The 14,210-nt window shown below is 49.4% G+C and overlaps 1 protein-coding gene across 1 annotated transcript in view; it reads right to left on the bottom strand.

Moving 5' to 3' along the window:
- Positions 1 to 5,414: 5,414 nt before the first annotated feature.
- LOC144162249 (uncharacterized) overlaps positions 5,415 to 14,210 on the bottom strand; it is a 34,059-nt gene continuing 25,263 nt past the window's right edge. The window contains exons 21-27 of the mRNA XM_077692709.1: positions 13,318 to 13,371; positions 11,722 to 12,159; positions 10,674 to 10,974; positions 8,150 to 8,307; positions 7,582 to 7,842; positions 6,423 to 6,720; positions 5,415 to 5,774 (exon numbers count right to left, since the gene is read on the bottom strand). Of these exons, the coding sequence (XP_077548835.1) occupies positions 5,485 to 5,774; positions 6,423 to 6,720; positions 7,582 to 7,842; positions 8,150 to 8,307; positions 10,674 to 10,974; positions 11,722 to 12,159; positions 13,318 to 13,371 (1,800 nt within the window). The 3' untranslated portion in view covers positions 5,415 to 5,484. The remainder of the gene's footprint in view (positions 5,775 to 6,422; positions 6,721 to 7,581; positions 7,843 to 8,149; positions 8,308 to 10,673; positions 10,975 to 11,721; positions 12,160 to 13,317; positions 13,372 to 14,210) is intronic.

Raw genomic sequence — 14,210 nt, 5'->3', positions numbered from 1 at the left:
TTGGCAGCGACGGTAGCAGCTCGGGTGACCAGGAGTGTTCGAATATCCAGGTCCGACCTGCCCAGCGCACCGTCTCACTAATAATAATAATAATAATCAATCAAGTAATCAATCAATCATGTTGATTTACGTGCCCAGGAACAGCCAGAGGCCTGAGTGCTGGCGCACGGATAGTTACATAAAAACAAAATACAAGAAACAAACAAGCGACAAGACACACACAAATTGAAGTGGTGAAAATGACAGAAATAAAGCACAGGCGGAGCCTGGGTACAGGTAAAAAAGAAAAAAAGAAGTCGCCTTTGTTGCTCTGCTTGTTGTTAGAAACAGTAGTCGTTAGAAACAGTGGAAAGAGAAAGAATAGAGCTCAAGAAGAACGCGCGCCTCTCGGGGTTCCCATGGTGTGTGCGTTTAGAGGGTGAAACACACGGGTAAAAGGGAAAATGAGCGTGCGCCTTCGTGGCTTCACAGCGCGTGCTTTTGGACAGTGCGAAAAGGACAAATAAAAGACTGTGTCTACACTGCTGTCCGACGGTATTACAAGCACTCCACTATGTCGACGTACACCGCCGGTTCGTAAAATAAAATGCCTCGTCCAACGTTACTAGATTATTTTCCTATCTAGTAACGTTGGCCTCGTCCGACACACACACACACACACACACACACACACATGCACGCACACACGCACGCACGCACAGACACACACACACACGCACACACACACACATGCACGCACACGCACACACACGCACACACACGCACACGCACACACGCACACACACACACACACACACACACACACACGCACGCACGCATGCTCGCGCGCGCGCGAGCGCTTTTATGTTTGCAAGAAGAAACATGAGGATGCGATAGAAAAAGCTGCATTCGAAGCCTGACAATGCCCCCACCCCCGGCTACAAGGCGAGCAGCTATAGAATTTTAAAGCAAAGCTTTCTACCTCTACCAGCCAACGGTTTCCTCGTGACGTGCGCCACGAAAAACCCCCAACGCGGATGGGGAGCGGGAGGGCGCTTTCACTCACGGAACACTGTGCAGATGGCGCGGCGAATGGGCGCTATTACCCAGCGTTCCCCGCGCGCAGGAGCTTGCTCACCCTGGCGGGCGCGTTGGCTTTGTCGTCTGCTTTGGCGACGGTTGTTTTGGGCGTGTTATGGGGCAGCTTCGCGTCCATTGCGCGCTTCATTCGCGCGGCTTAACTTCTTCGACGGCACCTCCTGGGTAACCCGGACCCGAGAAAATGTAGTCGTCGTACGACAAAGATACCTTAAGGATTGGTTTGCAAGGCGGGAAAACGAAATGTAGAGACCACATACAGACATCTGGCCGCTAGAGAAACGCTACCTTTTGCGCACTGCTTGCCACGAATGGTACTCCGTTTTTTTTTTTTAATTGGCGAATACCAATTCGCTTGTATTTTAACAGGTACTACAAAAAGCGAAAGAAGCAAATGGTTCTGATAAATAGCGATTAATACAGTTCCCTCAGGTTTCTCGCAGTTCTCAAACTTACTAAACTAACTATAAATCGTTAGAAATGGGAATCACAAAGCTCACGTGCCGAACTGTTTCGGTGTGTGCGCTTGTGCCGCGAGGTGGTGTAGCCCCGAGTTAGCACATCAGGATGGCTAGATTCCGCTGTCTCACCCTCCGAAAGACGCTCCTTTCCGTTTTCTTTCTGCGGACGCACGGCCGGGCTACAGCGGCGGCGTCCGCCGCTCTAGCCGGGCCGTGGCCGACGCTGCTGCGTTGTTCGGGATGCCGCCCTCGCGAATTCCAGGTAACGGCTGGCAGAACCTCTGGTTTCACTCTTTGTAGAGACACGTGTGTGAATTCAAGTGACGTCGCATGGACAATTTTTGTGGTTGTTGTTTACAGCTTTTCTCTCCAAGCACTTTCACAGCGTGGATTGGAGCGAATTTTCTATAACACATGGATAAACGTATTCAGAACACATAGACAGAAATAGACATGTGTGAAATAAAGGCGAAATTCACGAGATGCTTCCACGGCAAACTAAACAGTTCAAGTTCTCAACCCCGGAGGGAAAACAGAAAAGAAAGGGGCATACAAAAGTGAAATCATATAAGCAAAGCTATGCATATCATAGAAAAACAAAAATTTGCATGGTACAAACACTTGTACAGCACCTACATGGGGGATGTACAAATTGCAGTCAGTGGAAACGAAAAAAAAAATAGAATAAGAAAGTCGATTTAGTTAAAAACAGTGCGTTATTAGCGACAATGGTGCACCAACGCTATCCTACATTTCGAAGGGCGACCAGCCATATTCCCATCAACGGAAATACCGCTAACAAGTCACCACGACCAGCGGCCAATACCCCTGTTCTCGTGCAACTGCGGCTCACAGCGAAAGACAGCCGAGCCCTCTCTCCCGCGATATACCCTGTATAGATGTGAACATCGTGCCGTTAAGATTGTATTCATAAAGAGACCCAAATGTATTCATGGGTTGACCTGGGTAATCCGCTGGCGATCAGTTATCCGCTGGCGATAACTGAAATAGTTTATAGCTCTGGCCTTAACCGGGTAGACATTGCGAGCCCATTTACCGAGTTTTTGCTCACGTGAAGGCCGTCAAGCCAAACTTTCATTGTGCTCAAGTAGGACGTCAAAATTTTACATAACACACGCATATCACATTAAGTGCACTCAACGTATAGAGCCAGAATCATAACTTCTTCACGTCCTCATGTCAACAGTGTGCGCGTGTGTGCACGAGGAATGAACTTAGCAAGTAGCAAGCCACAAAACAGGATCGGATAATTACCGGAACTCTGTTAGACGCTATGCATATGCTGATGTAGATATCAGGAAAACGCACTTTGCGAGCAGGAAAATATCAGGTCAAACAGTAACTTAGCACGTCATGAGTTAATGTTAAGAGCGCTGCGTGAGAATATCCAAAGTTACCTAATACATGATTCAGCGACTTTCAAAGAGGCGGTGTTTTTTTACAAAGGCGTTCCTCTCAATAGGGTTATCTAATTCAATATTTACCGAACAAATTAAGAAGCCCCACTTTAAATCAGTTGCTTGCGGCTCAATCTGTTCTTAGCCATATACCTCCCATGCTTCCCGCAACCTTTAACGTGTCGGAACTTCTGCGTAAGTCATAAGGATTAAGGGCACCAGAACTCGCCCCAACCTCCGGTGGGTGCACAGCGCACCCCAGTGATGCGTTCTGAGATTTACCACAAACACCACCGCTTCGCATCAATGCCGGCCAAATTTAGCTTTTCCGCCGATCCCACCGTGACCTAGGTGTTGATGCGAATCATTACGATGATTTTGAGGCACAAACATTGCTTTCTCCTTACGCCATCACACCAAAAGGCGCTGCTCTATGAGAGCTGGTAAAACATCGAATATTACCCGGTTAAGACGTCATTAGGAAAAGCCCCCGTATTGAAGATTATTCCTTCCAAACGAGAAGCAGAATCCCCAAATTCAGCCGACTGGCACTCGGGAAAAAATATGTGTTGTAGTTTTCTAGTTGGACGACGTCTTCTGCGTTCTGATACCACGTTTCAGTTAGCATAAAAACTTCGATGTTACCGATCTCAGAAAAATTAACCCCATCTTCCCGAAGGGAACGCTGAGTAGATGCGGAGCAACTCGGGGTTCCGCTGTGTTTCCGTTGTGTTGTTTGTGGGGTGGTGCTTACGCTTGCTTGCGCCAACCCACTAACTGACGGGACTGTTACTTCCATCACACTTCATCGGAAGAACGGAGTGAAGTGGAGTCAACCGCAGCAAGCGCTGAACTGAACGCGCGCAGCGCGCTACCCGATTTACATTCAAGGTTGAAGGAGAGGAGACGAGAGGAGGAGAGATGCGCAAGCGCCGAGCATGCGCCGCGAAAGCAGAAGCGAGAACGCGGGAGAAGCGAAAGCGAAGTGCACGCAGCTGGTACGAGAGAAGAAGTGGCGGGAGTATCACGCAGCTGTGGGAGAGCGGGAAGGAGGAGAGTTGCGCATGCGCAGTGTGACTGCGGACGCCGACGCGGGACATGCCCAGACTGTAAGATGCTCCGCATCTAAAAAATTGAGACCTGCCTCCACTTCCCAACTCCACCTTCGAGCAGTGAAAGGCTTCCCTAGCCATCCCTGACTCGGATACCCAGCCCAACCCAGTCGAAAAAGACGACAAGAAATATTTCTCTAGTTTTGTCGTATTTTCGCGTATCGTACTGTCGTCTTGTCGTATTCTTGTCGTGCCTGGATTCTGATATGTTCTGTCATGTGTCGTATTCCTGTCCTCATTTTGATGTCCCGTCGTGCCGAATTTCTGCCTGTTCGTGATCCTGATGTCCCATCGGTAGTTGCACATGGTTTGAATTTTATCGGTCATTGTGAAGAGAAGCGTAAATTTCAGTTCTGCTGCAACTACAGGAATTTTTGTCGTGGAGAAAACTGACTTTGTCGTTACGACAGAAATGTGTGTCGTTACAACAGATGGATTTGTCGTAACAAAAGGACTTATGCTGTCACAACAAAGTTTTTTGTCGTACGACAAGAATTCTCGTTAGGTTTTTGCGGTATCCCTGATGTGATTTTAGGCTGGGAACCTGGTGACCCGGGCAAGGAAAGCCAGCCGAATCCAAGGAATCACGGACTAGGGATGCGTTTCACTGGCGAGGCCCAAACATCAGCCTCTGCTCGACAAATAGGAATTTTTATATCTCCCTTCTCTTAATTAGGCATCCCCAGTCATGCAACATCCGCCCTGGCACGGGGCTTACACAAGTTCCCTGTCTGAACATGACCATCGCTCCCTGGATGAGCCAGTCATGTGTCTCGTCATTACCATCAGCCCGAAAGTTAATCAGTCGGTCACTCGCCGCACTCGGCACGAAGCCACTACCCAAGAAATGTTACAAACTCATCACTCACTGTATCCTCACCAACAGAATCTACCCTACTCAGTACTACATGACCTGTGCCCACTGCCCATTTCGTGGCATCTTATACCACCTGGTATGGGAGTGTCAGCGATCTCCGTCTTTTTCACCAGTCCTTCACACTACCTACAAGCAGTGGGGGGATCAGCTGACCAGCTGGAACCTTGCGGCGGCTCAAGAATTTTTCGCTCGAACCCAGGTCGCCAGCCAGGATTATGAATCTCAAACTAAGTCCCCCCCCCCCCCCCCCCCCAAAAAAAAAAAATACTGGTTCCCCTGCTATCTCACACCGAATTCTCATACTGGAAACGTTTACTCCAAGTCCGGGACTTTCAAGTGAGAGACTGCTTGTTCAAAAATGTTCAAGGGAACTCCACCAGGCGTGGCAGGCTCTTGCAAGCAGCAAACGTGCCATCCCTGTGTTCTCTTCTGTTCCATGTGCTCATGTCAAGAGACAGGGAGATGGGGATGCGCTTCAATAAAAAAAGCAGTCATAGTTTATTTTCTACAGCCCACGCTAGGGCAATATCAGTGAGTTCTCAAATCTTCTTGGGGACGCAGGTGACGGGGACATCGACGGCCTTGGTGAAGGTGGGGTCGACCTCGAGGGTCAGGTCGCGCTTTCCCTGGATGTCCTTGAGCATCTTCTTCAGCTGCGGGTGATCCTTCTCGAAGCACACGAACTCGACTTCACGCTTCTCGGTCTGGGCCAGCTTGAAGCCGCGCTTGCAGGCCGGGACCTTGACCAGGCTGACGCAGGTCTTGCCGGACTCGTAGAGCACCTTACGCCTCTCGGTCACGCCCTCAACCTCGGCACCGAACACCTCCTCTGCGCGGGGAAAAAGTTGCAAAAAAAAATCAAAGCCCTTTTCTTGAGAGAAAGATGGTCAAAAGGCGAAGCGGCTTTGACCGTGTCGGAATGGCGAAATAGGATAGATATCGACTTCATAACGCGAGGGACCCGCGTTCGACTCCAACCACAGGAAGCGTTTTTTCTTTGGCGCTTGATGTGCCTTCGCTAATCATCATCGTCGTTTTTTGAAATTAATTGTACCCGTTGTGTAAAGTCCGCTTCCAGGTAGTGCGTGTTGACGCGACCTCGACCGCCATCAGTGAGGCCTACAAAGCTTCGCTTTAAAAATTGTACCTTTAACTAAGTAAGGCGTACGGCCCCGTAAGATTTTTATGTGTCGTTCTGCAGGAAGTTCCAAGTTTTCCAGCCCATGTCACTAAACCCCGGAAAGCCTCCGACGTACAGTTGAAAAAGATGAGCATTTACACAGGCCCACTTCTCAGCGTGAGCCATACAATCCTGGAACTCTGCGTTCATACAAAACAGTTTCGGGACTCCGCGTGCGCGCTTTGGATGTTCCGGACAATGTCCTGAGAAGGCGCCGGTTCGCCAGCATTGAACATAGCCAGAGCCGACGCCTCCACCTGCGTCTGCCTGCCCACGTCTGTTTGGCGTGTCACTCACCCACGACATCGTCCTTCTGGAGCTGGATCCTGCGGCCCTTGACGTTCTTGGATCCGCGGATCTTGCTCATGATGGTCTGGGGGCGGGTCACGAAGGGAGTTCCCACCTTGGGCGTCACTCCGGGCGGGCAGAAGACGAGTCCCTTGAGAGTCTTGCTGTACTCGAACGAGTGGGCATTGACGAAGTCCTCGGCCTCGGTGAGGACGCACTTCTCGGGAGTCACGAACTCGTGCTGGTGCTCCTTGTTGTTGTCGCCGCACAGGCCGGACATGGCACCGTTGTACTTGGGCCACTGAACCTGCGCGGGGAGAGCGGACAATGTCATGGTCCTTTCCTCTACAGCGTAGTTGGCACGCCGTCGAGTCGAACCCTGCCAAGCCAACCTGGTCATCTACAAAACAATCTAGGGGGGAGGGGGGGGCAGAAACGCGAGCTTCAGGACGCATTCATGGATATCAGTGGTGGTTGCAGTTATCCCGGAGCTTAGTAACAGCGCAGCTAGCGATGGTGGTGTCGTCTTTAACCATATCAGGAAGGAGGGGTTACAAAATGACGTGCGATACTCTTTAATGTAGAAAACTCGTCCACCCACCCATCCTCCAAAAAAAAGTTCGAAGGTTCTGACTTCTCTCCTACACGCCGAAGCTACAATTGGGCTCTGAGGTGCGGCGCTGTGGAGGGATATGTGTAGATACTCTGGGAAAAGTGTTCCGCTAACTTTGTTTTGTACATTTCTTTCATAGGTTCGTTTTATACTCCCGCGGGTGTCATGCCGCAGGGTTTTGTGTAGCTCTGGCGTGACGGTTCCCTCTTAAAATAAAGTCCTGTAGCAGTCTGTGTGAAATGCATCCTTTTGCGGCAAGAAGAAACCAAACAATTCAACCCACCTAGCTCTTTTTACTCTGCACTCGCGCCTACCACTGTTTCCTTTTACTCGTTCTCCTGTGGTGCATTTAGTCTAGCACACGGACACTGACGCAGCGAGTCGCAGCTTGAGGTCGAGCGCCCTCGTTACTCCGCAATGTGCTCACAAGCCCATGCGCGTGCCCTGAGATGCTGATCAAACAAATGGGAAACTGCTCCACGTTGACGCAAGCCCCCCTGGCTGCAGCACCTCCCTGAGACCTCCGCCGAGATTCGGCTCACAAGGCAGGCTTACGTGGACGACGACGCTGCTTCCGTTGTAGGCGAGGACAAGTCCGGAGTCGACAACCTTCAGCCACAGGGTGGGAGCGACGTCCTTGTGGGCGGTCACGTAGAGGAGCACTTGCGAGGTGTAGTTGAAGTAGTACTGCAGCACGTGCGACTTGAGGGGCTCGACGGTGAGCAGGGTTCCGTTGACCTCGACGTGGTACGTCTGCTGGTCCTTGGGGGGCGTCAGCGTGATCAGGGTCTGGTTCTTGAGGATAACCCTCAGTACCTGCAGCGGGGTGGGAAGCTCGCTTTGTGAGGAAACCGATTATCAGGAAGGGTCACGTGGCCCTTTACGGCGTTTACCGGAGCTGCTAGTGGCATTGTTTTACAATATGTACAAAGGCATTTCAGCATTAGGGATATCCTAGAACCAAGAAATGTTGACTGATTGATTGATTGATTGATTGATTGATTGATTGATTGATTGATTGATTGATTGATTGATTGATTGATTGATTGATTGATTGATTGATTGATTGATTGATTGATTGATTGATTGATTGATTGATTGATTGATTGATTGACTCCCCTACCTGATCCTCTTCACTCTTCTGCTCGAAAAGGACGTAGAACTCGGGCTCATCGACGGCATGGCGGAGAAGAACGTGGGGAACGTCCTTCTTGAGGGATTCCAGGGGCACGGAGACGTTGTCGAAGGTCTTGACGTAGTACGGGGTCACGTGGCAGGTGGCTGTAATTGGGGCCGAATTAAACATAAAAAATATTTTTCTGGATAATATAAAGTTCTAACTAACGAAACTGACGCACAAAAGCGCTAGAATGCGATTGTGGAGCCGTAGAGCATGTCAAAAACTGACTGCTTGGATAAGGCCACGATTAGAACCTGTCTTTTATGCCTGAAGGGGGAAGCTAGAACTTTTTTTCCCTAACGGGCGAATGTAGCGGAAGGCCTCCTATTGACGCACTCCAAAAGTGAAGAAGAGAGGGGTAGCATTCCATCCGGTCATTACTTCTGAGCAATGGCCGCACTGTTGCTAGCGGGCATCGACAGGTGCTGTGCTTCTGACCTCAGAACTGATGCCCTGAACTCCTGTTCTCATTTCTCTTACACAATTTAACTTCTCCCTGTTTTTCCCTCCTTTCCGGGGGCGACGCAACCTTGTGTGCAGGCAGCGGGGCCGTTTCTCTGGCCATGCGTCAGGCCCCCAGCTGCCGGCGCGGTGGCGCGTAGTTCGAATTATCCGTGGCGGCATTAACCACGAGGCCGTAGACGCAGCAATCTCGCAACACCGATGAACGGCAAAATGGCCGCCGTTGCTGACTTGCGAGCCTGAGTGGCAGTACTTAATACCATATCTACTGACACTAAGTGCGGCTTTTCTGAAGGCAGAGACTGGGTACCCCCTACCCTGACGCGTGCGCTCGTCGTCTTACACAAGAACTGCTCTGTTCAGGAAGATTTGTTGACGGGCTAGTTGGTCTGATACTTGAAACGCCATGAGGATTGCGCGGAACGACGACTGTTGTCTCCTGTTGTCTCCTCTCGGTGTCGTCGTTCCGCGCAATTCTCATGGCGTTTCAAATGCTCTCTTCAGTGACACTAGTCCTGCCTAGCCTTCAAAGATAATCTGCAAACATAATCTTTACCAGGAACACATGGGGGGGTCCCATTGATCACAGACGTCTTATCATCCATAATGCGGTTTCGACGCTGGTTTTGTGGTTTCCTTGAACGAATTTTGAGCTCTATGTTGTATGCTTGATTAGCATGACGCATGCTCTCGGTGTCTTAGGCCTTGGCGCCTTGGCGTTTTCACCCATGGAGAGGAAACCGTTGGCGGTAGAGGTATGCCGTTTTGCTGTAAAAATGCTTGCGTGGATGTGCTTACATTCGCATTCCGATCCAGCCTGTGTTTCTCTGAAATTATGTTGTTCCTGGTGTCACCGTAGCAGCGTCCCTACCATGCACCTTTGAAGCAGGACTCTTTCAAACATCCATTACTTTAGCTTACATTTGGCGCAAGGGACATTGTTCTTGAATTCAGTACAGTTTGGAATAAGTAACAGAAAATTCAGGTCAAAACGAAAATTCCGAGTTGGGCGTCGTGACGTGAATCGCGAGCTCAAAAGGAGCTAGGTGAACGGCACTTTTGCACAGACGCAAAACGCTGAGTGTAGGAATGAAAAGGGCAGCTGTTCTTTTATATATATCTATATATATTCTAGCCTCAGCTATGCTCCTTCAAGTCCTTTGTTGTCGGTTTTCTGAAGTGCGATAAAGGGCGTCCAGTGTCACGCGTGCTCTGAGAACAACCCGCGATGGTGTTAAAAATCTCCCTCAACTTCATTACGACGAACTAGCTATTCCCGATAAACAATATTTGGAAGTGTAGTACATGTGGCGGCGAAGGTTAATGTTGCTCCGTGTCCAAAAGGATTGCCAGGGCTACAGCAGCCTCTAGCCTAGATTGAATTCGGCGAAAACATGCAAGCATGCGACATGAACGCGGATGTCTGTGCTCTCGGAGACACACATCCAGTTCCTTGTCTTCAGCCCCCAAAGGCCACCACTCCCACCCCGCACTTCCTCTCTCCAAATGGGCTTTCAGCATGGGCGTCGGCGGGGGAATGCGAAAGGGGCCCTTCGCGCTCCTCCCCAAGCAAAAGCCGCACAATTTCCCCTCTCCCCTATCCACAGTACAATGGGCTTGCCACCCTCAAAAAAAATCCTGCATGCGCTCATGTCTCACAGCCTCTCCTTCCAGTAAAAGTATTTCTCGTCCTCTTCTTGACCTTGGGGCATTGGGTCTCAAAACAGGAAGACCTGGGCCGCCTGGCCGCCGGCACTGGACACCCCCCCCCCTCCAAAAGAGGCCTGCCATCCATACGGATGACGGATAAGACGTCACCGGCCTAATCGCCCCAGATGTGGCCAAATAAAGTTACTTTGTCTGTCTGTCTGTCTGTCTGTCTGTCTGTCTGTCTGTCTGTCTGTCTGTCTGTCTGTCTGTCTGTCTGTCTGTCTGTCTGTCTGTCCTCCTACTCCGAATGAATCGGTTCTCTTGCTGAGCCTCTTCGATCCTTCGAGATACTCACGGACGGGGTATCCCTTCTTGACGACGGATGCCAGCTGGCCAACAAAGCTCTGGGCAACGGTGGGCCTGAGGAACTTGAGCCAGGGCATGCGGGTGAAGACGGCCTTCTCGTAGTATGGGGTGTGCACGGTGACGTTGGCCACGGTCACGCCGGTGAACAGGTCCTCGAGCACGGCCTCCACGAGGAACTCGCCCTTGGACACGACGGGGCTCTCGACGTACTCGGTGGTCAGCTTGTCGTAGAAGAAGACCTTGGCGGTCTGGTACAGCTTGTGGGTCACGTTGAGCAGCTTGCTGGGCACCTGCGATAACGATGGTGCGGCACGGCATGGCCTGCTGTGAGCTGTGTGCGATGACGTCCATCCAGATGATTTTGTCAACCTTTAGCAGATCAGCCACCGCTGTCACGCCGACATTAGTGCCTCTCCAAACAATATCAGTTTGTAATAAGTAATGTCAAGCGTGGTGGTGTTCTACAGCAATAAAACACACCAGGTGTGATGAAAAACATGCAGAAGGTCATTTTTTAGAAGGTCATTTAACTTATCATTTGTATCTGTACACTTTACGACAGTTACACTCTCGGAGGAAGTCGAAATGCAGTTGGGAGCATTACTGGGAGACAGCTGGTAGTCGCAAATCCTACACTCCGGAATATTAACAAGGAATTCGCTCAAATTTACGCAGCGATTGTTTGACAATAACTTTATTTTTTTCTATTTCTTTACGCTTACTTGCTTATTATTTTTTATTATTATATTGTCCTTGTCCAACTCATCGTCTTCGATCATATACGAGAATTCTCGCTCGCTATTGCAATTTTTTGCCGGTATTCGCAATAAGCAATCCCGGTAATTGATTTATCGACAAGGCTTCTATTAAGACTTATCTCCAATACTGCACTCGTAGGAAAAGCCGAAAAGTTTTGAGTTCTGTGGCTAAGATAGCGGCCAAACAGGCTAATTCATACCATGTATAAAAATAACCAGATTATCCAGTTCTCACTTCATTCTATTCTCTGTTTTACTATTTTCGTCGAATTTCCTCACCTCGGTGGGCAGGGTGACCTTGAGGACGAACTTGTCGAGACGGTGCTCGTGCCAGAAGGTCTTCTTGCAGGCGTAGCTGGTCAGCTCCTGTCCGAGCAGGGTGTCGTCGTAGCACTTCTCGTAGAACCAGGGCAGGTAGACGGGAAGAACGCTGTAGGCGTCGACGTTGGGAAGGTCGTGGTACTTGGAGCGCTGGATGTGGTCGTAGACGTGCTCGTCGTAGTCGACAAAGGCACGCCTTGTCCTGGGGTGGTAGTAGTCGTCATCGTACTGCTGGTGGACCGGCTTGCGCTGCACGGTGCGTCCCCTGTACAGCTCGTAATCGTCGTCCACCACCTTCTTGTTGTACAGGCGGCTCCTCATCCTACGAGGCTCGTTGTCCTGCTCGTAGTGGTGCTTCTTGGCCGCGGTCTTGTGGTACTTCTTGACAGCGCCCTCCTGGTTGGTTAAGGGCGGAAGCGTTATAGGGGCCGGGAGCCCAAAATACAATGCTGGCTTATTAGAACGAATGCGCCGTCGCGATAACAGTGATACCAAATTTATGGAAATCTTTCAACAAATATCGGAGATATTAACGAAAGCGCGCAAAGCAGTGGCGACTTCCTGGCCACCTTTCGGCAACTTTTCAATGACGTCACAAAATCTTGTTTTTGCAGTTAGGGGCAGCCGACATAAACTAACGCTTAGACACATGCCTGGACGACTGTAGCCGGGCCTAATGTTCTGCTTTATTGCATCACTTGAATGCTAGCGTTCAATCAACACTCTGAAAATTGTTTTTCGTGCAGGTGCATATGACGTCACTCCTGCCTATAACACGTCCCTGTTGAGCAAAATTTGAAAGTTTTAATATTCCTTTCATTTCCTTGGTTCAAAAACGTCTTTCGTAGCCGAGTGAGATACTCAAGCCCAGTCCTTTTGAATTTTGTATTTTGTCCTAATGGACCCTATAAACGTCTTTACTCGCGCACGCCAGGGCTCGAGTTGCGTCCACAGGATTCCCGCTGTCGCGGGCGTAACTAACTGTATTGCTGAGCGTTTTCTCAGTCAGTACGCTGAGAATAGAGCCTAAGTAATGGGTGGCAATTGTTGTGCCTGCGTGCCTGTCTTCGACCCAGTTAGTTTTAACCTGCTTGTCAGTCAGTTCCCCTACACTATTTCTATATTCCAACCCCGGCGTACTTTTGACAAAGCACTGCTCAAAATTACGTTATTTCTCACTTGTGCTATATCTCAAATTTCGAGTAATATTCATGCGAAGCAGGATTAAAGGGCTATGCATCGAGCCATGGACTCTTGATTGGCGCCACCCAAATTCTGTAATACGTTTTGTTCACCAAAGGACATTTTTGCAAAGCGTTTTCTTTTCTGAGTTTAACCATTAGAAAACCAAGCAATTGCCAAGCGACAATTTCGTCTTAAGGCGTTCCTCTACGGTGAGATTTAATGGCTTGTGCGCACTTTTCTTATTTATAGTAAGTGTGTGCGGTTTGCTCCCTGGAGTAGCTTGCTGCTTGTTTTTTCAGGGTGCAGATTTTAAAGTATGTACACTTGAACGGGAAGGAAGGAAGGGAGAATATTTGAGGAGGTACTCACAGTGCTAAGCAGGGAGTGCTCCTCCAGCTGCACAGGGCTGGGAGTGGCTTCAAACTGCGATTGCAAAGTGAAGGTACGAGAATGTACAACAGTTCAACGGGGTACACACAAGACAGAGACTCGGCGGTCCTACATCCGTGCCTTTTTTTCTGCGCATCTGTTTTACAAGAGCTTAGCAGTAACTAACTTGGGCTGGTCGGGAAAGGCTAAAGGCGGTCTACCACCAAGAACACTCGTTAGGAGAACATCGTGGCAGACATCACGTTGTTAGGCAACGAACAAGGTTCAGATTATCTGACTTGTACATTATATCTTGTCAGTTTTTCCATCAAGCGGCGAAAAAGAGGTGACGGGCGGGGCCTCATTCGCGCAATGACGTCTTTCGCCTTATCCTCAATTCTCAATAGTTACTCCTGTTACTGAGCACAATATCTATCGAAAACATTGCTGCTAAAACACGTCTAAACATTTCGTAATTATCACCGAATCACCGAGGAAACACGCCCTCGAAAAGTTTAAATTTTTAACCAATCCGCTTTTTATATGAGATCCTGCGGACAATGACGCAGCACAGCCACTTCAAACTTTCTCATTCTGGCCGGGAGTCTTTATATAACATTGTTTAAGGACCTGCCTGCTCTCAAGCTGTTGTGTTGTTCTTCGCAGCATAGTGCATTTAAGGCTATTACGAAATATTATTTGGTAGCCTAGCGAAACCCAAGTCATTTCAAGGTTCAAGCCGCAGCAACGCTGCCATTCTTTACTTTCCTCCTTTAGTTAGACAAGGTACGGGTATACAAGCCACGACAACATCTTGCAGTGTGCTCGGACGTTCAAGTCATCGTTAGATTTCAACAGAGGGCTGAAATGGTTAAGTAGAAGACACAAGAAAT

The sequence above is a fragment of the Haemaphysalis longicornis genome, unplaced genomic scaffold (genome assembly GCF_048455015.1).
Source record: "Haemaphysalis longicornis isolate Haplotype H1 unplaced genomic scaffold, Haemaphysalis longicornis Haplotype H1 scaffold_12, whole genome shotgun sequence".
In the NCBI taxonomy this organism is placed as follows: Eukaryota; Metazoa; Arthropoda; class Arachnida; order Ixodida; family Ixodidae; genus Haemaphysalis; species Haemaphysalis longicornis.
The sequence above is the reverse complement of the archived record's forward strand: the minus strand, read 5'-3'. Positions and strand labels throughout refer to the sequence as shown.